Here is a 26,360-nt window from a genome sequence, read left to right on the forward strand (position 1 = left end):
CAAAGCGAGTAGCCAAAAGTAAATGGGACATAAACGTTAACTCTTCAATGAGCCATCACTTTTACTGCTATTAAAACTAACATCTCCTTAATAAATTAAGACAAAATTGCGATGCAAGTCCACCCTTGCATGAGGAGCCGATAATTATGACTCAACAGAATCACTTACTGTCAAACTGAATATATAGAAATTGTGGAATAATTAAATAAAATGAGATTCAGGGTAAATATAAATTCATATAAATTCATTCAAAGACTCCAAATATACACCAAAAAATTCAGCCCAAAAAAACAAAAACAAAAAACACCCCAGAAATTATAAAACAGCAGGCTTGAGAGGAAATTTTTTTTTCCCATTTGAAGCACTTTCCAGAGCAAAGTGACCGCGGCTGCTTTGAAAGAGTGCATCAGAGACGCCGCGCGCCATCGCCTGTTTCTTAGGCTCTCCCTTCACGTGTCCAGCTATCCGTGCCACACAGCCTCCTCCTTCCTGCTTCGCTGGTACAGAACATTCCCTCCTGTCCTGCGCCGTGGCCCCTGCCTGTATCTGCTCGAGCGGGGAGAGCCATTCCTGGCCTCTCTCTGTCCGTTCGCCTCTCGTCATCCCTTGCCCTCCGCGCCGCGCACGAAAAACCCACACATTAAAGTCCTGCATGTTGCTGCTGGTTACTATCGCGCTACAAGGGGTATGCGGCTTTCGCCGTGAGACGATGATTTCACTGCAGCGGGGTCACTATTTATGATGCTGTTTTTTACACTTTTGCCAAAAGGATATTATATTGTTTGTATTAATTATATATACATATATATATATATATATATATATATATATATATATAACCTTAAAGGAACCCTGAAGTATGTATTCTATTCAATTCTTAATATTCTGCTTATTTACAAAACAATAAGGAGTAATTCAACCCGCACTGAACAGAAGCGTAGTTGACAATCGGCTGTAAAATGCTGGGTGTTCACAGTGATATCCTCAGCTGTGACACCACAACAGAGTGCTTTTAAAATGTCTTTGACATGGCCTATTGCTGATTACTCTCCCACTCTTCCTGGACCCATCACCAGTGACAAAGTAAAGAATAAACATGCTAACACGCATTAGAGCCACCATTACAGGGATTCCGTCTAATAGAAATTAAAGCCCACAGATTAATCTGTCAGATCACGCTCATGGACCCCGACTGTTGCGTTATGTATTTGTATTTCACTTGTTCATTTTCTCACACGTCCAGTTCCATATCTGTCCCATCGCCGGAAAAGGGTGGTTTTGAAAAGGGTATGGGACACGAGAGTCCACATGTAAAAGAATACACGCCCCCCTCTTCATAAAGGGGAGGTGCCTGCACTGATCCTCAAATTTACACGCAAAACAAAAAATAATACCTGTCAAGTCATGGGGTGGAAACCGGGGTGGAGGCTTTTCTGTTTGGTGACCAATGGCACTGTACTTAATGGAGCTTCCTCTCACATCCTTCCGTCCCTAGGACTAGGTGACTGTCATGTTGGTTTTTGTGTGTGTGTGCGTGCGTGCGCGTGCATATGCGTGTGTGTGTGAGTGTGTGCGCGTGTGTGAGTGTGTGTGTGTGTGTGTGTGTGTTTAGGAGGGGTGGCGATCCTGTCCGGCTTCCTGCGGCTTGTTGACATGCACTGAGGCAGTCAGGCACCAATAATACATGAAGAGCTGTTCAGAGGCAATTAGGATCAGTTGTCAAGGCAGGGCCATTAATGAAGGAGTGTGTCAGAGGGGCTGGGGAGAGCGGCGACGCGGGGCAGGAAGGCGATTCGCTCTGACAGATCCAGTCCTTCCGATGTCCTCGCCGCTACATGCTAATACCAGCCCTAACAATGTTGTGTGGCACTGGATAATGCGCCTAACATGGGCTCTGATTCCACAAAATGACTGCTGCCACTGCCGGTCAGTCTCGACGGGACGCAGCGGGAGGGGGGTAGGGGGGGAACGGGACGAATAATTACCCCTCTCACCCGGCTGTCCACCATCCCCGCGCAAACGCCCTCGTCGGATAAGGGATCCTCTCTCCCCCTGTCCTCACGCCACGCCTCCTATCCCAGCAGTGCTTGGGACGCCATGACCGTGCCCATACGCAGTGGCCTGTGTCAGTGTGCATACCCACTGGACAGTCTCAGGAGCAGGAATTCCGATTCCTTTGCTCCAGCTATTTTTTTGTCAGGCCGGGGAGGGTCATGGTTATCTGTCTGTGAATTGGTAGTGCATTCATCTGCATCGTTTTATTTACAGACACAACACACACACTCGAGATATATGCACTGACACAGTCTTCAGAGAATCCCATGTGAGTCACAGTGGAGTGACAGAGTACCATCAAACTCCTGCACAAGGCAGACACCAGAGGCCTTGCTCGCTCCAGCTATGCTCTTTTTTAAACCCGATGTCAGCGTGCGCCTACCCAGTGGACCTACGATCTGTTTTCAAGATGGAATATCTCTCCTGTCATTCATTTATCACAGCGGAGCACGTCATACGTGAGTCATTACGGCCGAGTCCCTTTGTTTCTTTTGGGGAGACGTCGCGCAGGTAGCGGGTCGACTCGAGTAAACAGGTGTGCTGCGTGCCCTCTGGGTCTGACGGTCACATTTCATCCAGGTATGATCGGATCGGGTCTGAACGGTGCGCACTGTATATGACAAGTTCAAACGCCAACAGCTGACCCTGCAAATTTGGGAAAGAACACCGTGCTATGAGTAAGGCCCACAAAGGCACAGAGATGATGGCTCAATAGGTGACCAACCTCTTGACAGACGGCTTGACCAATCGCTTAGACCGCTGTCCTTCAATAGTGTATGGACGAATCTTCAAATGCAGAATATATGGAATAGCAATAGATTTTGGAGTTTATATGAGGGAAAAGCAACGAGAGGCACATTCACATAATGTTCTTACATATAAAACAATTACAAAAATGACATCAAAATTCTATCAGAACTTGTTTAGAAGTGTTCTTATCGCGGACTGAGATTATCTCTCATGTCGTTGATGAGCTTCGTTTTTCATCTGCTCATTTATGAGCCCGCTGTTTTTTTCCCCTATTATGGAAAATGATCATTTGTACTTTTATTAGAGCTGATAACGTCTCTTCATTGTTTCAGCTCGCATGCTGGAGATTCTCCCCACTGTTCTTGCCTCAAGCACTTCCTATTATTGGTGTATTATTTCATGCATGCCCTACTCTTTTATCAACTGCTTTTGAAGTAATGTTAATAGACTAGAAAATTGAGACATTTATGAAGTATAGGCAGTGTTTATGAAAAAATCCATAAAATATGACAGGGACGAGGCAAGATAAAAGTGGCATTTTAATAGATTATGGCGAAGAGAGACCGTCAGGGGCTGACAACCGGCTCCTCTGAGATCACTAATTTTTATGGGATTAATTTTGTTGTATTAAAAATGAAGTTAAACGTCCTAATTAATCTGTACACACTGCACCCCCCCGAATAGGAACCTCCTGGCCTCCCTGAAGCTTTAGATGCTTCGCTTTTTAGCTAATTATCTCCCTCTGATAATTGAGGTGGATGCCGCTTTCATTGGCTGTTGGGGCTGCATAATTCTGCAGGAAGAGTAGAGCGCACACGTCTCCCTTCATGGCCGTGATGTATTCAGAGAGGATAATACATCTTCAAATAAAGCAGCGCTCTCTTAATTGCAGGATTTTGTTTTATTTTTGTATGGAAACTCCTATTAATCAAAGGCAATTCCCCCAGCAGCCTCTACCACAGTCTTAAACCCTGTGAATCCACAAAGGAGGCTTGCTCTTCCTCAGCCTGCAGATCTCCCCTGGTGTAGATTCACCTCAGAAGTGGGGAAAAAAATCCTTTTTTTTTTGCGTTTTCCCTCCGCACAGATTTCATCGCTTAGCTGCGTCTAGGCGGGGGTCGTACTCTCGAGCTGTTTAACCCGACCCCTGAACCCGCTAACAAGGGGGTCAACAACAGTCCACCTCATTGTTTTAATACATTTAACCCCCATAAGAAGATTATTTAAATTTTGCCACGGCGGCAGGCTGCTCCTCCTCCTGACGCTAATTGCAAACGTCAGATCCACTTTCCCCACTGTGTAAGAGTCCACTTTGACAATTTTCAAAATCCAGTGCAAATCCAATTGAAAGCACGCGTGAGGATTCCACAATAAAGGCTGCCACTGCCAATTAGGGGAGAAAAAAGAAGGACCTGCTCTCACCCAGGCCTTCCCCTACTGCCTCCCCAGTGCCTCTCACAATCGCATCAGTAAATAGAATTTCAAACCAAATTTCCCCAGGGCACTGCACTTGCTGTAATCAAGGAAAGAATAAATTCAAGAGTGTTTCTTTAAATGCTTTAATACGGACTCTGCATGAACTTCAGCAACTATTGTACAAGGCTGCGTAACATAAAACTTGAATCTCAAAGTACAGATAATTAAAATGCTACACGTTAAGAAATTGTAGATGGAGGATTGTAAGAGATGCTACAGGAGGGATATAAAAAGGTAAGCATTGCAAACAAATAATAAAACAAGGGGAAAGATGTGTATGGAGGTGTATTAATAGTGTAGGAAGATGAATCTTTTGGAGAAAACAAAAGGTCACAAGTTTGCCATCAAACATTGTCTGGCAAGTTTCACTACTGAGATGATTGGGGTGAGAAGAAAGTTTTAGAATCAGAAGATAAAGGAGCAGACCAAAGGTTTTAAAGCTAATATGCACAGCAACAACCCAACCAACAGCAGAGTCACGCAGCACTATGAGAGAGACAAGACAGACAGAAGACAAATGAAGCTGCTGAATTCTGTATTAGTTAAGCTAGTGACAGGAGGCTAGAAAAGAGAAACCGAATTAAAAAGCAATGCTACTGCAAGTGTTCAGCTAAGCATACCTTACTGTTGATTTTGCACGTATAGCAATACATTCTATGCCTAAACTTTTGTAGTAAAAACATAATAATTATGTCTTTTAAAGGAAATTGAAATTCTACTGAACTTTTTCAGGAAAAAAAATAAAATAAGAACAAACCTTACTACTGCTACACAACTGAAGGCTATTTACTATAATTTACTGATTGATGGGTAATTCTTTCACAGAAGGGATGGTAGTTTCAGAACAAATGCCTATGGAGCCTACAACCTGTGATGCCTGTGCAGTATGTCAAAAAAGTAGGTCATCATGACAGTTCCAGACAAAAAGAGCAGATTGGAATTAAGACTGAATTGGGGCTCCAACCCCACCTGCATGCATATAGCCAGAGGGAAACTGTGACAATGCAAAAATCTCAATGTAGTAGATTTAAATACCACATTTTCTATTCCACTAATGTAGCACAGATGAAGGAAGCAATATTCATGGACGCATGATTAAAAGATTGATCAACCTTTGAGATGTGTTGAGGAGAGGCAGAAGTCGCTATAAAATATTTCCAGGAAACATCTTCTGTTATCCGAACAAATACATTTTTAAACAATTTTCCACAAACACTACTCTCGCGTTATCTGTACATATGAAATGAACTAAAAGGATAAGAGGGCCTTCAGACAGGAAATGCAATCTACTCAACATGAGATATGAGTGTTTTACTGTAGCTCGCCTGGGGAGGTTGAGGAAGGATCAAGGCTGGTGGAAGTGGGATGGACACTAGCATTGTTGACAATTCCCTGACAAATCTAATCCCGTCTCTGCGCATAAACAGAGCCCGAGCCACACATGGAACCACATTTACAGTTCCTGCGGTCGCCTTTGGAGTTGCATTAGTTATTTGTTTTTACATTAAACAGAGATTATATCAAAATCCTCCAGACTTTAAATTCCTAGGTCTTTCTCTGTGACACGCATGTGCACACAGACACACAGAGAAGCATAAACACACACACACACACACGCTCACACACACAAACCTGAGGACCAGTAAGCATAGTGCAGGACCTGAGCATTACCCCATTTAGGCCATAAGGTCAAGCTCCTTTAGTCATGATATTTGTGGCTCATAACAACAGAACACTGCTGCCAAAATTGTGACTGACTGCCACACAGGGAATGGACCCCTAATACAACAAGCCCAAGTTCTAAGCTGTACCCTGGCTGCGCGGTTGATCTGGAGATTGCTTTTACTAACCAACCTTATCTATATGAGTTTGTACCAGGCAAAGTCCCGGCTGACATTTGTACCCATAACTCCAGGCCCGAAGCCCCACTCCTGCGCCGCTGCACTTACCTCGACGGCCTGACTGTATGGCCCAATGTTGGCTGGGGCCCAGTGGGACAGGCTCTGGACATGCAGAACGTGTTTATGACGAGCCGTGTCATCCAGCGCAGCTCCCACCCAGTCGTGAAGGAGACAGTCCATCCGGAGCAGCTGTCCCCTGGGTAAGGGCGCCTCCACGCACACTCTACAGGACAGATCACACGATGAGGGTGTCACGTGACCACTGCTGAATCAGTCAGCCCCCGAGTGGTAAGTCCTTGTATACCGTATTTTACTTTTATGTTATTAGGCCATGAATCTACACTGGAACCTATTTTAACCTATTCACGTAATGTTCTTTCCCGCTAGGATTTTAACCCAAGTGGCTCTGGTTGCATCCACAAAACACTACCGTAGTCCTTTTCAGGTAAATGCAAGGACTCAGACAGAATCACTGCTCTTTCAGGTTACATGTTATTAGACAGTAACTGGGACATACCTGGCTGGGGGATTAATACCAAAGTACGACCGGTACACTGAGTTCACTGCACTGAAGTCTTCCATACAGCGCACATACAAATGAACCAGGACAATATGCTTCAACTGCAAGCCCTTCTTCTCCACTTCATCTGTGGACACAGCAAGATATGACCATACTTCTCAAAAAAGGTGTTAAAGACTGTACCTAAAATCAAAAACTGAAATCCCTAAAAATAATGCATTTTTTAAAAACAAAACAAATAGATTAAATTCATATATTTAAAAAATATATTGAATTCTGGTATAATGACTCCTCTCAATAGGAACTCACTTCACCACACAAATAAATTGGGAGAGAAAGAGGGTCCTGGTGAAGCCTCCTCCTTCATAACAGTTTGCTACAGGATCAAGTTTGTTTTTTTCTTTGCAGATACTGACTTTTCAGTGTGCTTCGCACGGGTTACCCCAGACAAAGAGGTTGTTCATTAAATATTAACTTGTTTAATATTGTCTCTGTGCAGCGCGGGCTATGCAGCGAAATAAGATGATAAACATTAAATATGCTTTTCATCTTTTGCTCCTCTTCTCTTTTTTTTAGAGAGAGAAAGACACTCTGTTATAGCATGCACTTTTAAAAGTTCTGCGGGCGAAACAGAGAGCCTCGCAGTGTGTGTTTTGAAGAAACAGTTTCACTCCTCTCACACATAATTTGAAGTGTCTGTCCTCCTTTTACAATAGCGATCCTGCCTCTCTGATGGACAGGGCCCCTGACACACTCGCTGTTCGCCTCCAACTTTAAAAGAGTGTTCCTGAATAAAGAACATTTTCTAATCCCCACTATACCTCTAAAAGTGCGTTTTGCTAACACAACAAGCAGACATAAAAGCAACTTCTGAACAATGGGGCTTTCCCTGTTTCTGAATTGACTGTTTTAAGTGCTGAACCCTGAGACGGGGGTATAAGCAGCATTTGAAGCAACAGCTTTTTTCAATTTCGGTGCTGTAAAAGTAATCCAGAGCTGTCTCTCTCAGAGCTTGTAGGGGTTGTAATTCTCATCTGATTGGTGTAAACATGGATTATTTAAGTTTCCATGCTTGTGCGTGCAACATAATCTTACGTCAAGAGGCAGTCTTCAGAATCTTGCCTTTTGTTTCAGAGCGAAGACATGTTTTTTTTGAACGCTGATCGACCACTTTGTTCAGCCGACATACTTTCCCAGCATACCTTGCAGCAATGCAAATGCTTGCTTTGTTTGGGTCTGAATGTTTGGTTGGTCACAGTGAAGCCCGACGATGCCACAGATCCACTGATACCCCAGTGCTGTTCTCGTTGAACATGTAGGAGAGGGCTCTTTAATGAATAAAAACAGGGCAGTCAGTAATGCCCAAGAAGGCTACTGCGAGATATCACTGTTTAATGATTACTTCCCTGCACACAGCACAGTATCTCAGGCACATCTATATAGCCTTTATTTTTCCATTAGTGAAAATATTACTGTTGTTAAAGCATTATTTATCCAATGCTTTGATCGATGATTCGTTTCTTAATTGTTTTACATACATTTCATTTTACATCAAAGTTTTATTAACTGAAATATTACAGAACACTGACATATAATAATTTCAAAATACTTCAGACACCTTCACAATGTGACTTGTCACATTTGTCCAAAAATATGACTACAAATTCAGACACTTGGCATTACTGTATTACTGAAATTAGAATGACTGATAGACATATGTATTTAACAAATTTAAATAATATTAATGATAATAAAATTTGAAAAACACTAACAGTGATTTAAGGCCCTGTTCAAAAGATTGGGCCTAAATACACTCATAACAGAAAAGCACAAAACATCTCACCAGAGTCTCCCTGACATTTAAGGTCAGACTCTGATGTAAATTCTCGCTGGGTGTCTTCAGCTTCATCAGCATATTCAGGCTCTTCAGTCATCTTGTCAGTGGAATGTAGGCAAGGACAACTATCAAGAGGCAAACCACTTTCCAAGGAGTTCTGCAACAGGGTACAAATGCGAGCAAATTCAGCAAAATGGCTAAAAGAAAAGAACAAACAGAAGAGGGGATGAAAGATTTTTGAGTTTTTCAATAGCACCGCAGTGCCATGTCATTCTGTTTTGACATGTCCAAAGATAAATCACTCCAAGGAGAATGAATATAAAACAACATGCTAACATATTCATAAATTACACAGAGAGAGGGGTGTTTTCTGATACTATAAATTCAATCATTCCAGCCATCACTCAAAAGTCTGACTTGTTTTTGACATGCTTGGGATTTTACAAGACCCCGGTATTATTCATTTATTATTTCATTTTTTGCTTGATTGCCTTTTCTTAAAAAAGCCCTCGTCAACCTCACAGGCAAGCACAGTGCCCACCACATCCTACCAAGTGCTGTATATTTTAAATAAATATTTCAAAATTTCAAAATCTTCCGCTGTCAAGCGTATTTTCCCATATGATAATCAAATTAATTATACCTCAGTCCTCTTTGTGGTATAAAAAAATAGCTTGACTACCATTAACTCAGGGCAAATGATGCGACTTCTTTACCCTGCTCGGTGCTGTTTCCTCTAGTGATGGTGTCAGCATGGATCTGTCAGCCTGACGGAGAGTGCTTTGGACTGCTGGTGAGGGGAGGTGCTCCCCTGGATCTCGGGCCCTGGCTGGGGGAATCTCCCTTGCTTCCCCACCCGGCTGCAGGGACCGGGGGCAGTGGAGAGCGGCACTGGAGGGCCTAGCACTGGAGGAACCAGGCTTGTGGGCTACGCTTTCTCCACCGGCTCGCCCCCCCCCCCCCCCCCACCGCCCCCCGCCCCCCTCCCAAAACCCCTGCCTCTGCCCCGCCACAGGCAGCTCCAGCCCCACTGTGACCTGGCACACTCACAACAGCTCCAGATCACAACTCCACTCTACAGTTGCTCCTATGCATTCATCTTTACTCTGATGTGGAGAGTGTATTGGCTTACATGCGATAACACCTGCAGTGCTGTCCTGATAAGACCAATATGCATGCTCTCTTGTTCTCTCTCTCTGTACTCTGAGAACAGAACAGTAATTCCATTGCCTAAGCTGTTATTTTTGGCTTTGTTGTGCTTCGTTTTCTTCTGCATTACTCACTAAGAACAGCCCTCTGGGTCAACAAATCTAATTAGTGGAAACCTGGAGACCTGGGCCGCTGTAATGTTTTTAAAAGAAGATCCTTCCGCAGCCGCTGACCCAGAGTGCTCTCAGAGTGGACTTCGCTGGAAAACCCTCCTCACTACAGTCAACAAGGAGAGGCCATTTGAAAGGACCCAAGAGCCTTAGCCTCTATGACAAAGCTCTATAGCCTCTCCTGTTATTGTGTTCTTCAGCAATGACTGTGCACTGGAAATATTGCCCAAAAAGCATTCTGCATTTGAATTTGAACTTGAGATTGATAAATAATAAATAAGTTGTTGAATTATATCCACAGCACTGCAAACACCAAACGCGGACTACCTCCCATTCAGGTGTGGCACCATAAACTATCCTAATTTTGATTTTAATACTAATTCAAACTTTTAACATTTTAGATGCTTGCAAATGCACTAATTCAAAGAATTTACATATGCAGACATACACAATTTTTGCAAATGTATTTCAAAACAGTTGATACAGACTAGTCACAGGGGCCATGTTTTTGTGGCTGTTTCAACATAACATCATCATCAGGCATTCCATGTCTGCAGTGTTTGTGGCATGCGAAATGTCATTACCATACATGGTGACATGGTGATCATGGATATATTGTTTCAGTTATATACATATATATATATATATACATACTATGCATAAAACTCAGACAATAATATAGATATTGTCAGTCATAGCACCTGCTACTTTAAAATGTTTATTTGATTTGGTTTTTCCTTTTTTCTCTCTATAGCTCACTGACGAAGAGCTTATGCAAGAAGTAATTACTACAATTATAACATTTTCATTTATGATTAATTAAAGTTACAATGTACAAATGTCTGAAAATCCCCTCAGGACATGAAATCTATAGAACTATATTATAATGCATTTTCAATGCTCTTCCCTTTCTAGGGCAATTCAATGAAGGTCTCTACAAGTAAGGTCATGTTAGGAAACAAGAGGGATATTTATCTGGGAACCATTTCAGGTGTCACTCAGACTTCCTGCTGTCTCAAGTAACACCACAGGCACAAAGATGAGCTACATGTGCCTACATACATAGCTGTACTGACCTTAAGTCAGACATAAATCTTCCCTAATACATGTAAAGCATTGTGCTGTGATGTGAAATGCATCTCAGAGATGTGCCTGTAACACAATAAAATAAGACTGGATGTGGGCCACACTGTCTGCAGGCATCTGCGCTAGCTAGCCAGTTTCCATTACTTTGAGTACATCAACAAATATCATTACACAGTGTGCTTTTTATATGTATCATACCTTTGAAAAAAGGAAAGTCCAACTTTCTGTGAGCTGGTTAAACTGTAAATACCCAAATTCACACTGACAACAGTGACAGACCTGACATATCAGACAAGCCAAAATATTATCACTGTAGAGTCCATCTGCTGCTGTTGCATCTTACAAAATGATATCAGTATAAACTAAAAAGAAACAGAATATATGACTGCATTTACTTTGTGAAATATATCTTAACTGGATATTTTAGACCATATTCAGAGAATACTCCCACAAAATATATACATAAAATTGTTGCGTCTGACCCTTCGAAGACCAAAGTATCACGGCAGAATCCCTCGAAAAATAACCACCTCTGCAATTCTTTGTCACATGTCATCAGTGCAGATGCTGATAAACAGTCAAGATCACCACAAAAACCGGGAGCAGTAAGGAAAAAGTCCAAACTGAGAGAGCTTAATTTGGCCCAAATTGGCACGGGCCAATCAGGAGGAGTGTGCTCTGTCTCTGGGGCCAGAATAACCTTTTCCTCTGCTTTCTCTAATGACAGCAATCTGGGCGTAGCCATGCAGCCTTCTGAGGCCCCTCCACCTACCTGAATACAAAGTGCCTTAATTTGACCAGACATGTTTATTAAGCGGGGCCTAGTTTGAGGCAGGAGTGAATATTGCAGACGTCTAAGTGGGACGAACAGGGATAGAAAAAACCCTGGAGAGTCTGATCTGTATACAGCTTCTGTGTGAATCTCTCTTTTAATGTTGAACAGGAAAGTCTACGCCATCATCACACACAGAGGAAGAAAATCGGCTTTTATATTTTATTCACTAATCCATTATTTTACCATTTCCTTGTACATGGAACTTGCTTGTACAGTTCAATTAATGTCAAAGAAAATGTGAAATTAGACTAAACAATATTCAACAGCACCCTGATCCATGGGCATCATGAGTAGCTAAAAGATCACAGATCACCCCCTTTTTAATATACAGTAAATGTGAAAGAATGGCACTTACACTGATTTTGTCTTCTACATGCATCTTCAAGAACCGCAGATAGCAAACTGGGGCAAAGGCATCTGCTGAATGGACCACTGTTTCCATGGCATCTCTACAGCGAAAAAAGTCATAATTATTACATGTGAAGGGCATTGCTCTTCCTGTCATACAAACGAAATGCAATTTTTACCAACAAATTTTACAATGGTTATATTGTTACATCTTGCAGCAAAGGCATTCATTCAGCTGTGTCTCAGTATTTACATCATAAGGATACCAACAGAATAGCAATCAGTGCATGGCTATTGTTTAAACACGGGCATGTTGTCAGCATGCCTTACAGTACACTTACATTACAATTTTCTTCTTAAACAGAGGGCAGTCTAAGGTAAAAGTCTCATACTCCCCTCCCTCACCACAAACATTAACTCCATACTTCCGAGATAGCTGCCAGAATGAGAGAGAGAAAGAGAGGGAGAGAAATAGAGAAGCTGTTTGAGGAGAGTATTCACTTTGTTCAGCCACTGCGCTTTCATTCAGGAAAAATGCATAATAAAAGCATTTACTTCATATCTGCTCAATGGTCAAAGACATGTTGGCGCTGAAAATATCAGACTTACTATGCTGTATTATTCCATTCTTTATTAAAGAACATTTTTATATATCAAGGACAAGAATCGTCCCTCTTGTACAGTCGAATTTGTCTTATCCGACTCATCCAGATTTTTAGTTGTGGAATTTTGGAGTTTCACAGAAGTCATAACTTGAATTCAGAAACAGCAAGATATATATTTGATGAACACAGGTCAGTCTGGAGGGAGGCTCCTACCTGTTTAAGATACGACTCCATTTCAGCCAAAGATTTCCCTAAATGCTTCTCAGGATTCAGCCCTGCCAGGAACAGAGCACAAAAAAAGAATCACACCAGAGACAGAAAGCAGTGATTGAACATGACAGAGAAGGGAGGTTTTTAGTCTGTCACACAAAGACACATAACTTGGCTCAGAATCTATTTATTTGACTTCACAAATTGTGTACACAAATCTCTTTGGGTAAGGTTAACAGTTTTCAGTTGTGCTGAAAAGTGAGCTCTGATTTGTTCCTCTGTGAATATAAACTGGAAAGATCCTGTTTATTTATCTTTCCCCTTAAACGGTGCATGGAAGTGACTCAGTGCCTACAGATGTTTGTAGGAACATGTAGCTGGCAGAGAAAATCCAGCCCTGCTTCCTGAAGCTTAGCCACCAGTGAGGCCTCCGCACACAACCAGCATCCTGGCTGCGATTTCAGAGACCTCTCCCCAAGCCTCATGCGGACAAGACAGTAGAGCTGACCCCTAAACTATAACCTGGAACCGTTAGCTGCAACAAAGTCTGCTCTCTGGAGGTTTCCTGCATTACTGCACACTGAATAAATGCTCACCACTCCAACTGAGGTCCAGGATAATTACACACAGTTGCATCATCCAAATTACCTCTGCGTTTAACACCAACCTTGGACGTTTGGCTTGCATTGTGTTCAGTATTTCTTTCTACTGTATCAACAGAGACAGAAATCCTGATTTGGCTCCAGACCCTTAAAGCTGCTCCGGATAACGCACACAATCTGCTCTTCATTTAAACAGCATGTTTCTACAGTTCGCACACAAGCTACTTATGGCATTACTTACTGCAAGTAATCAGGTGAGCTGTAAAACAAAATCAAAAGGAAAACAAAATACGAGAGCTTCTTCCTTTGTATTAATTTTCCATGCTAAGATGCAGATGTATTGAAGCGCTGCCAATATGGCTGAAAACAGTGATGCTTCATTGACTAGTTTTAAGCTGTTATTCACGCAAGTTGTTGTTGTAAGACACACACAAGAGCTTGTTCAGCACCAATCTGCCATGGCATATAAATAAAAATCAGATGTTGCTAAGATGCACCTCTTTGTAATGAAAAAAAAAAACACTACAATTCCATTCAAGGACACCTTCCATTGTTCTTAGCAAAATTACAGGTGGTTTTCTTTATAACTACTGTTTAACCTGTACATGGTATTCTGGATTAAACATTGACTAGAAAAGGCAGTATTTTCACTTTCAATACTTCTCATTTGGTTAAATGAGAATTATTAAGAAAACTACCAGTAATTTTTCCAAGAAAAAGCCAAGGTCCCCTTGAATGTAATTGTAGCTTTGTCAACCAACGACACAGGCCATAGTGTTCAGTTGGTACTCAAGATGAGTGACTTGCAGACTGAGGGACTTGGAAGCCCATACTCCCCTTTTCAATGATTGGCTTGCTGTTCCCAGCATGTAATCCTGATAAAAAAAATCATCTCAACAATCCTCACCATGCCTACAACAGCCTAAACCTCAATGACACCTGATGCTGAGCTGTAGCCTAAAAAAGTGCGATATCAGTATGCCTTTCATGCACTTTTGTCAACAAAGTGAGACAACACTTTGAGAACATTTTTGTTTAGCTTTTTTAATTAAACAAAGCAAACGGTACTGTGGTGAAAAATTTTTCTGTGCGTGTGTGACAACCCCAAAGGTCGATGTCTTAACCTCAAGCCCTCGGGGGAATAAGTTCCACAAAATATGTGTCAAGTTATCATCAGAAGTAATTCAAAACGGAGTTCAGATGGGTCTGAACTGCAGGAGGGGGAAGAAGACGGGCAGAGGAGAATGAGGAAGCCAAGTCTTCCACCCAGGGGAGCAGCAGACTTAATTAGTGTGAGAATATCTAATCTTGACATTTTTTCATCTTAACCCTATACAAAGGTAATAAGGAAAAAGGCATTAAAATTCAATCCAGTTTAATATCCATTTTAATTAGTCATGCCTTTTAACTAATTTTAATGGCTCAAATTGCTACTAGGATGTTGATTTTTAATATGTTCATTAACTTAATTTGCTTAAATAAAATATGATACAAGATTTGAAATTTAGAGGGAGTGAGGTGACACAGGCCTGGTGCCAGGAGGGGGCTTGACCAGGCAAAGTGGGCCAAGACAGACCTGCTGTGCAGTCTGTCTGAACTGGAAAAAAAATTGTCACATATAAAGTACAACAATCAGTAAAACCACAAATGGAAGCCAAGAACAATAATGATGAAAACTCAACTTGAATAAAACTTGTAGATTGCACATGAGATTAATTAAAGTGCCAATGGATGATATCCAGCCCTTGTGACTGATACAAAAATGGCTTTTGAAGAGCGATCAGGCAACTTACTGTCCTACATGAGCATAATGTTCTATTCATTCAACTGTCATTTGAAAGAGAAATCATACATTCAAAAAAAAAAAACAGTGCTAGAGAAGATTATTTCAACTCTAACTACTAACAGCAATATTGCCAAGGTTATTTGGGGGAAAAACAGTTTCATTATAACATCATGAGACATTACTTATAGCAACTTGCTAATCGTAATCCATCACAAGATAGCTAACTAGTTTGCCAAATATCATTTCACATACAGTTAGCAGAGATGGCTAACTATAATTCTGTTGTTAGTAGAATCTCAACAATATTAATAATATAAAGATACCCATTCTAGCCACTTTAGCAAGCTGGCAAGATAACTAGGACCTCAGAACTGTACTGAAAGCACTACTGTAACCTGCATTACTATGACTACTAAGGGCCTAAGGTGTTTTCCTTACAACATTTTTATACTGTATTTGTAATATGCGTTGCAGATTTCATACTGTTAACATCTCATGGCTACCTCACATCAAACTCTCTCAGAAGCACTCCAAGACAATTTGACTGTTTTCAAGGCTGGGAGAGCATTTAGTTGTAACAGCACTGTTTTAAATATACAGCCTCCGTTTACCAGGTAACGAGTTGTTCGAGAGATACTGAATGCTGTTGCTGATGTAAAAGGAGAGAATAAAGCCTGGCTAGCTACATCTTTTGCCAGTGTATCTATTTACAAAGGGTTGACAGTACATTCATATTCATTTATGGTGATGAAAGGATTTGTAAAATTGGCCAATTTATTGCACAAAACAAAAGGCTTCAATATCCAGCACAGTACAATACAAAATACAAAGTTATGCGATTGTTCCTTTAGTTAAGCCCCCTCATGTTTATTAAATGCCCCCCACTGGCTTTTCACTGATGCCAGGCCTGAGGTGACAGTCCCAGATGCACATGTTGTGGGGGAACCATGGCTTTTGCGGTAGGTTATAAATATATATGAGCGTTCCCTCAACAATGATACTAAAGGACAAAAGTATGCAAAAAACTACGCCAGTTCTTTTAAAATCCTTATTGTGTATGTATCTTATAATTTAGTGAAGCTACCCTGAAAAATTAAATTGGGGGAAAAACACACATATATCAGTGTCCACCTCTTGGTTTGCCCTGAAAATATCTAAACCAAAAAAAGCTCACCATCCCCTTAAAATAATGGAAGTCCATCTAGAGTTTCACCCATTACAGAGAGCCAAACATAAGGAAGCAGAAGTTTGTTTCTATGAAAGACAGAGGTTTCTGCTTCCTCAGGTTTCTGTGGTCTGACTCTGCTCTCATTTACATGATCGTCACATCCCTTTTCTTCTCAACCTGTTTTACAACCTGACCTAAACCCAATTACCTGCCCTCATTATGCCACATTAAGCCCAAATAATCCCACTAGAAGCAACCATTTGTCTGCCTCCAAGGACAGCTTCTGTGCACTTTGGAGAAACGGGGTTCAGTGAAACAAAAAGAATGGCTTGCCTTTAAAAGGATTCCATCATGTATTATCCTATAAAACCGCAATTAAATTCGGTGAACTTTCAAACTGACAGAACAATGACGAGGAAATGAATTGCAGGTCTCACAATCCACAAATTACTCACAAGATTTCTAAAATTACAGAAAAGACTTCTTATTAAACCAAATAACTACTATTAATATTCCCTATGCAATAATTCTATGGTTAATTGTTTTTTGTAACATTCAGTAAACAATAAACTGGCATATATAACTGAGATTCTTCTTTAAGCCCTCAAACAAAACCACTGTGAACCTACAGACCAACAAAATACCAGTCAAAGCATTTTTATTCTTATGAGGACATCTCAAGCAATTACTGAAACATAATTTAATTGCTCCTACTGGATTCAGCAAGAAATATATAAAAATAAAGCTGCAGAGTGGCCTACCTGCTTAATTGAAAGTACCATTGCTTTTAGTTGGATCTTTGTCCTATATCATGCACGAAGCTACATTTTAAAAAGAGAAAGATTTTAGATAATGCCAGTGCTGAAATATCAGCCATGCGCAGGTCTTCTTAAGATCTGACACACCTGACAGCTTGGCTTTAATCCCTGCCTTCAGTGAGAAAGAAAAGAAATTGGATTCATGATGTGTAAGATTTTAGCTTTTAAATCTTGAAATAAACATCTTCCCGCAAGAAGGTGAGCTAGTTCAGCCTTTGAACAATGCACTCAAAGACCTTCCTGAAAACAATAACGTTCAGTATCATCCAATCTGAAAGAGAAGAAAAACCCAAAACAACATGAAAAGAAAAGATTTAGGTATATGCCAAATTTGTCTGAGTCCTTATCTGAAATTCAGGGTCTACGCACAGAATAATAGGAGATTATTCTACATGCATTCACATCTGAAAGGTAATCTTTTTATCCAATGAATAAAAAACTTGTCCAATTACAACATTATAAGATGTGTTATCTCCCAGTCTTACAAGGACTTTATCCCCTGTGAAAAAGTCCTAAGAGATACGGCAATGGCAATAAATAGAAATATTAATGATACTATCATTTTTAATAACACAAAAGGGAAGTTTTATGTATTAAAATGATACTGGAGAGTAAATCACACTAACTATTTGCCTGAAAAATTAACAGTTGGCCCAGGGTGACAGTACATATTTCATCTCTAGAGTAAACTACCTGTTAATTAAGGTATATTGCTTTTAGAGTCATATACCAGCTCACAGACTTACAGCAGACACATTAGTCTTTCTGTAGCATTAATACAGAAACATATTGCACATTGACATTTAAGAGCACGCTGACTTGACCCTAAAAATAAATTTAAAAATAACCTATACTGTGAAAATTTAATGCATTGACACCTCAAAGCTATAACACTTAGTCCTATCTAAGCAATTACAACATTTTTCTGATTCTTATGGCAAGTAAAACCATTGACAACATTAACAATATGTGGAACAATAATTAATGTAATACTTGGTACACACTGTTACACAAAGTTAAGGACATAACACCAAAGCAGATGAAATGAATAACCCCTTAGTTTCATGGTAGTAATACATACTAATTACTTACATGGTGGCCTTTGATTTCTAGAATAACCATCAATCCCCAGACTTTACAGAACAACTGAGGAGACCGACCCCTGTCAAGGTTAATTTTACTACCAGGGGAGTAGTTTACCACTTACTATCACAGTGTTCAAACTGAAATGTTTGTACCACAAATATTAAAATTAAATTACAGCACTGTTATCAAGGCTAACATGCAGTACAAAGCCACTGCAATGGCAATGTGCCCTCACTTCCTGTTGGTAACGGGGCCACTTCTTTGCTCCGAAATATTTACATTCTTGCATCTTGTGCTCGGCTGTAGAAATAATTTCAACAGTAAGAGAACTTCAGTTGGCTTTACAATGTCCATTCAAAACCACACAATCTCACTGGAGGTGATCCAAGAAAAAAAACCTGACAGCACACTTCTGTACTGTTGTCTCCAATTTAACATTTCCAAAAGTTGGACAATTTTTAATATAACACTGCACTCGTTGGGTATTTTTCATCATTTTCATCATTATTTCACTGGTTAAAGAAAAGGGAAAGTAAAATAAAGAGTCTGTTGGTGCATTATTTTAGGATCATTTCTGGATGGTTCACTGAGGACAACATTTCATAAAATATTTTTATTGGATGTTGTACTGTAAAATTGAAAAAAGTGTATTTTGTGTTTTTTAATAAAAGTTACCCTCAATTTGTAGTTTTTAAAGTCTAATCATCTAACGTCCTCAACTAATTATTTGCTGACAGCACCAGATGAACTATGACACAAACTATGGAAATGTTTCATGCCTAAAGCATTGACCAGAAAAAGTTGTGGTTAAGTACAGGGTGTTCAAATAAACCAAGAGCCTACAGGGAGAGCTGTGGAGGGAGTTTGTTTATTAAAAGCACTGGTCACCTTTTACCTGGAAGCCTTTCTAATCTACACCTGAGGTCTGCACAGGTAACCTTCTCTCAGGTATGCTCGCCGTCACCCAATACTTATAACAACACACCTCATTGCTTTTAACTGCTCTAATGAAAGCTGCAATTATTTGAGTGGTGCCTAATAGCCCTGGAGCACTCAGACTATTCAATTCTCTCATTTCTAATTACAGCAGCCCTAGGGCAGGTGAGAAACCAAGGACGATAAGATCTTACCTTTTTACCTGTAGCCAAAAAAAAAAAAAAAAAACAGAAACGCGGGGTAGTTTTTCTTTCTAATTATAATCTTCGGAAATGCAGAGAATTTGCCTTTATATGACTTTGCCTTAAGAAAAGGTTGAAAGCTTGGTGGCACTGTCAATCTCTGCCTGTGCTTTGAGGTGAGGTGATTCTGCAGCGGGGATTATTCGGGGTAATTTCACAAGACTGCCGATGCTCAGAGATAGCAACATTCCTGGGTGAGACACAAAGAATCTTTGTCTCTGCAGCCAGATGAAGGTGAGCTAAAAGGATCCATTAGCATAATTACATCTCTTCTTCTTCTCCTCCTCATTCACACAGTACAGATAAGATGTACTGCATGATCACCGATATCAAAGAAAAGTTTGGCCTCAGTGGTGCTCAATACACAAGTGAAGAGCATGGCTCTCCACCTAGATGAAAGTGCTTGTTCTGCCCTGGGACAGACATAAAGACAGTGAATTTAACAGTTCTGTTAGAATGACTGATCCCAATCACTTACAATGGCAAACGTTTCAGTTTAAGTCAATTTATACTGAAAACCTGACTAAAATTTAACACAAATGGTAGTTAAATGGAGTCCTGACACAAAGGAGGTAAAGTGTATGCAATGTAATTGCCTACTCTATACCTCATTTTATTTCAGATACAACAAGGTGCGTTTTAATGGGGAAAAGAAATATTTTAAATACTTTGGTTAAGACTGTGCTGTTACCAATCAACACATTTCCAAAGATAAAAGTTCAAATTCAATCAGTATGTCAGCCTATGCAGTATGCCATAGCTGTATTCATTCCCCCTTTTCAACGACTTACCTCTTCAAACATTTTGATGCTAAGACAAATGTCTACATAGATGTCTATTGTTGTAAAACACTAAAAAGAACATTTAAGGAACAATTACCATTTTCACTTCCGTTGTCAAGAAAAACAACTTCAGCAAATACAGGTTGTGATCTTCACACACTCAAAAAACATACTCCTGTATTTCTGATATATGATCTGCCTCTTTCCCAAAGCATCACAATAGCCATGAATACAAAACAGGTGACAATACATTAACCTTTTTTCCTCTAGTAAAGACATTGAAAACCTTAAATGAGATATACGAGATTTTAATCTGCGCTGCACGCCCCATGTGTTTCAAGGTATGCAAAAGGCAAAAATACACCTTGCTGTCTTTTCATCCCACACAATGAGGGCATGCGCGATTATTGACAGGTTTCATTAATGTGGCACACAATCACCTGTGGTCATTTTCCAACTGCTAGATTCCCCTCTTATCTTTCCATATTGTTCTCCACTTCACTGCTCTCGCCCCTGGCACAAGTCTCAACAGTTTTACTAAGCCCTGATTGATGATTTGGGCTTTTTCTTCTGCTTTCTCTCGTTACGCCCCAAACCTCCCCCTGACAGATGCTCGTATGCGAGCTTGCGCCTTCACAGCGAGGGGCGGGCGGCAGGCGACAATGCGTGGGAGGGTCACTCGACTGCTCGACCGCTGCCCGTACACTTACCGAAAGCCGCCACTTTGATGATAAGGGCGTGGAGGTCACATGATATCATCTCTCGGAGCAGCGTCTCCTGGTCGCGGCGCCACAGGTAGGCCAGGGGCTGGAGCTGGAGACGCACGCACCTGTGGGACAGGTGCAGCGGAGTGGGAAGGGGGGGGGGGGGGGTGTAGCAGAGATAAAGAGCACGCATTGGACACTTGCCCAGGACCATAAGTTCAAAGACAATTAGCACTTTCATTCTGCAGGCTGTTTGCCGCTAAGATGCTTACAACCGGCTCGCATCAAACTCCTTTCAATGCTAGGCCTTGGCAAGGAGTTCTGTGTACATTAAAGTAAATATATAATTATAAGAGGATAATGACGCCCTCCCTCCACTCCTGTCTGTCACAAACACAGATAGTACAGGTAATTGGAGCCGAACCCTCAGCCCTGCATGTCTTTTCACACAAGCGCCTGGGGTGTGAAGCAAGCACAATGGGAGACTGACAGTGGTATTTGTTGATATGCAGAGTGCTCTATCACGGCGCTGGAAAAGAAGAAGAGAGGGGCTTGTCATGGAATGTGTGGGAGATGTGAGGGCCAGCTTTCTGACAGCACGGGTCTCGGAGTAAGAAAGGCCCGACACTGCACAGTGCCAAAGGGCCATATTTGAATGACTGTCAAATAATAAAAATGCAGTACCTTGTGTGAGCTCTGAGCGCTCGCACCCAGTTTACATTTTTTGGGTTATGCCTAACCCTGTGCAAATTGCCATATAAACCAATTCAGGTCTTGAATAAGACTGTACAACAATGCCGACTGCAGTCCGTAACTCATTTGTACAGTCACGTTAGAGCCCGCGTGGGATTCAGAGCCACGCTCCTCAGGTACCAAGTCTGGTGCCATGAGCAGTACTCCCAAAATGCTGACCCAGATCTCCTCTTAGGGTCCGGGTGCATGGCAGAGGCGTTAAGTGGGTCTGACGTTTCAGCGGTGAGATGTAAAGAGATGTCTGAGGCATTTACTCGGTGAAAGGATGACGTATTCTGCTTACACGTTTTCCACCCGGACCCTCTGGTAGTCTGACAGAATGGCCCCCACAGACACGGCTTCAACTCCTTCTTTCTCCTGCAAGAAAAGTACAAGATGGAGAGAAATGCAGGGCGATTCTTCAGGAAGCTTAGCACAAAAGTCATATCAAGCAGATATAATGACCATTGTGACTCATTATCATCTTAACATCTTGGTGGTGTTGCCTTGAAAGGTCACTCTGAATAATAAAGCCCTCTCATTACTTTTCAATTGTAATACCTATTTTTCCCAAAATAGAAAACTATGGGTTGCAAGACTTTGGAAGTTTCAAAACAATGTGTACATAGAGTTAGAAGATATTTATTTTGCAATTTACAAACAACTGCAAATCTCTGCACACTTGTACATATTCCCTCATTTTTGTAATTTCTTCTTAATTCTTTCATTCCATTTTTGCATATGAGTAAAGGTTCCACTTTCGAGGACCTCTCTCTCTCTGTGACACACACGGACACACACACGCGCACATACAGAGTCTGAGAAAACAGAATTCTTTGCGACATGTCTTTTCCTCCATCAGATATGCTCGGGGGATGTTTACACAACAATGGTATCAAGGCCTTCCTGGCCCTGCAGACATCCCCTCAGGGTGAGCACGCCTCGTCCTGGCTGCACCGTGTCTGGAGCCCGCACCAGAACAACAACACCGGGCCTGCTTCTAATCTACAGCCTAATGTCTGCTGAAGCGGCCAGCAGCCCAGACGCCCTGCCCAGCCCTGACTGTGCCTTCCTCTGCCTGGTTCTATAACTGCCAGCCCATCAAGAAGTTTTGCCGTACTGTCTGTGGGACAAAGTATGCCACCTACACCATGTAGCTACTGCTCTCAAAATTTAAGTTTTAAGAATGATGACGTACAAGATTTGTTATTCTGGCGCAGTGTACATGTCTAACCAGCAGGGGTAGTGTTGTGAGAGACTGTGTGTGCCAAAGATAACGAGTCGAGCCGAACTTGGAGCGACAGGCAGGTCTCTCTTATAGACAGACTGTTTATGTAAGCCAGTGAAGAAGATGGGACGGGAACATGCATGCCAGAAACAAGTCACGTCACTTGGAGCAGAAGCGCAGACTGAAGTGCTGTCTTTGGGCATCCACAAACATTGCCTCATATAAACTCATGTCTGGAAGGACGACAGTCAGGTGTGACAGCTGTGCCTAGGCTACCGTTCAGTGATGCTCTGTTTTCACCTGAACATGAAATAGTTAAAGAAAGGAAAGAAAGAAAATAAAGGCTTGAGCAGAAAGTTATTTCCCCAAGATGTCTGATTACAGAATGCCAGATATTTTTCACATTTACATTTACAATTTGTCGCTTAGCAGACGCTCTTTTCCAGAGCAACGTACATGACAAATACATGTTATAGTACATTTACACTGTTGACATTCAGTAGACGTCCTTATCCAGAGCAACTCCAGGAGTCAAGCACAAAGGCATCTGGCAAAATGACACAAAATGTTACACAAACAAGGAAACATCATCCACACACAAAAATCCATGAACCACACATCAAATTCACAAGTCTAAGACCACAAATTCGCACCTAGACCAACAAGCAAGCACCACACAATATCCCAAGTATACCACATGTGTACCATACCAGTACAATTCCAACACATACCCAGGGCCTTCCTGGATTAATGTTAGTGTGCTAATGTAAGAAACGGTAAAAAATAAATGCAATATATTTTCCATTTTTGTGAAAATACATGTGTTGTTCTAAACAAGTAAAAAACATGCAGTGTTCTTAGCACAACAAACATCTCCCAAGGATACACAGATTACTGCCATCTGACAAATGGTATTAAATTGACTTAATGTGAGATAACTCGCTAATGTTAGCCAGCAAGCAAATAAAATAAACTTCCATGAGCGCATTAAATAGATAGCTTTGATTTTTAACTGCTGGAATTTCATATTTCTAAATGAAAATGACAATACGCAGACAAGCACACTACAATTAATCTACAGACCAAGTGAGCCAAGTTGAATCATTTTCCAGTTAGCTGCTCATAGGTGACCAAACAGCCTTACTGTTTGCTAGCTTGTTGGGGCACCTCAAAAATAATTTTAAAAAGTTTAATTATTAGACCTATTAGGTCCTGTGCCCATCGGGTCAATAGGTGTGCATTGACTGTTTTACTGTATAACAAGTGCAGATGAATCATTGCATATATGGAACTGTGCCACAATGGTTAACATCTGACAGTTTGCAGTTGTAAATAAAGGTCCTTCTGGCCAGACAGGTGAGAAAAACTTGGCAATAGTGTAAAACCACAGTCTAATGAGGCTTATGGAAGCAAGGCACCAAACAACCATACCATCCACCACTGTCATACTGATCAGTCCAAAGGACCACAATGTACTGAAGCAGTAATCAGTCCAGAGGAACACACCATCCGCCTGAACAGTCACCAAAACTACTACAAAACCTCCAGTGGTCTCTGTGAATACTGACAGTATCATTTTTAAAAACATAAACTTTATCATAACCTGCTCTTTACACACCAACTGGTGTGTCACATGGGGGGGTCACAGTCATCTGGAAAGTCCATTTCCTGTTAATCCACTGGATTAATCTAGGGTTGGATATCCAATTTATTTGGAATTTGTCTCTGGGTCTGTTCTCCAATAGGGCGTTTATGTTGACAGAACATGGGTCGCGAAGAGTTATCTTTTTCAGAACCAGCCAACCGTAATTGAGCCGATGTGCAGAAAACATGTCTTCAAGGTGTTCCGCAGATGATGACTGAGAGAGACATATGTACAAGGGCAGAAATAAAGCCCTCCAGGAACCAGGCTGACCACTGCGATGGATTTATATACAGTATGTACATGTACAGTGTAAGCCTAACATTCTGTGTTTTTAAACCAGCAATAATGCGGGTGCACTACAGCAACTGTATTACTATATATATATATATATATATATATATATATATATATATACATATATATATGTATACTTCCTAATAATCAACAGTGTACATCTAAACACAGAGAACAACACAGACCTGTAGGATGCAACAATTTAAATTATCCTAAAGATATGCTCAATTCCCATCATGGAAATATCTCTCTTCAAGAACAGAGGCGTGAATGCAATACCCTGCAGCTTCATTAGTATATTACATGGGCTGTAATTATAAATGGGGGCAGTCCTACATGGATGAATGTAGAGGTTGCCAGTAAATTACCTTGTAGCCATTATAAATTTCCCAAGCTACTGGTCCTTAAGATAACCCTCTCCCTGTGGTCCTTCCTGCAATTTTTCTCTGCCTGATAAACATGCTGATTAAAACGAGCGCTGTGTAAACCTTTGATACTTTTTAAATGAAATCCATGCCCTGCCTCAGGGCTGCGACTGGTTTCAGCACAACGTGTCAGCTAATCAGATAATGAATATATATGTATGTATGTATCAGGGACTGGGAGACACAGCAGCCCCAGGCAGCGCTGGGGACAAGGAAGGGGGGGAAGGAGACTGGCTGCAGAGCTGGGCTCTACACACAAACAGTGCGTGCCCATATTAAGCACAGTGGAGAGATCAGCCTTCACTTTCCAGGCACGCAGACCCATAAACAAACACACACAAAGTACACACACACCATGAAGCTTAAGAATGACAAGATACACTTGTGTGTAAAACGGTACTGATATAAGAAAGAGAAATCTGTATTATTGCTACAAAGAAATAACCTCTCACTTACTTTGTTCAGCTGTGACACTTTTAATAGGCCTTGCATCTATGCCATTACTGTTAAAGGAACAAATAAACAAAATGACTATGACTTTTTATGTGTATGAAGAGTTTCTATTTGTACCTGGAGTTGTGTTGATGTCCTATGTACACTGAAATGGAAGGACCACAGCAACTAAACAGAAGGAAGCGATGGGATTTTTTGAGTAAATCAACTGAAAGATATACAGCATCTCCTACTCAGAAAAGCTTTGAGGACGAGTGCCACAGAAGAAGTCAATAACACTGTAAAAATAGAGTCTTCTCTATCTTTTTGTTCCAGATGCAAGTTAAAAGCCAAATACATCAATCAACCTCCTGACAGCTGGCTCCATGTCGGGCCGGAAACGTGGTTTGCAATTTTGTAAAGAACCTTTCTCTTTCTGACCCACAACAAGTAAAAAAATAAAACAAACAAAAAACGTATGCACCCTAGACACTTTAAAAAAGCATCTATCCAAAAACATGCGGTACAGCTCAGATGA

At 41.1% G+C, this 26,360-nt stretch overlaps 1 protein-coding gene across 2 annotated transcripts in view; it reads right to left on the bottom strand.

The window, feature by feature from the left end:
• Positions 1-26,360, bottom strand: part of dph6 (diphthamine biosynthesis 6) — a 61,162-nt gene that overhangs the window by 19,907 nt on the left and 14,895 nt on the right. For both annotated transcript variants that reach the window (XM_036543017.1, XM_036543016.1), the window contains exons 4-12: positions 22,103-22,176; positions 21,073-21,191; positions 12,946-13,007; positions 12,469-12,563; positions 12,135-12,228; positions 8,546-8,696; positions 7,905-8,030; positions 6,700-6,829; positions 6,231-6,405 (exon numbers count right to left, since the gene is read on the bottom strand). In XM_036543017.1, the coding sequence (XP_036398910.1) occupies positions 6,231-6,405; positions 6,700-6,829; positions 7,905-8,030; positions 8,546-8,696; positions 12,135-12,228; positions 12,469-12,563; positions 12,946-13,007; positions 21,073-21,191; positions 22,103-22,176 (1,026 nt within the window). The remainder of the gene's footprint in view (positions 1-6,230; positions 6,406-6,699; positions 6,830-7,904; positions 8,031-8,545; positions 8,697-12,134; positions 12,229-12,468; positions 12,564-12,945; positions 13,008-21,072; positions 21,192-22,102; positions 22,177-26,360) is intronic.

This window comes from Megalops cyprinoides, chromosome 12 (genome assembly GCF_013368585.1).
Source record: "Megalops cyprinoides isolate fMegCyp1 chromosome 12, fMegCyp1.pri, whole genome shotgun sequence".
Lineage (NCBI taxonomy): Eukaryota > Metazoa > Chordata > Actinopteri > Elopiformes > Megalopidae > Megalops > Megalops cyprinoides.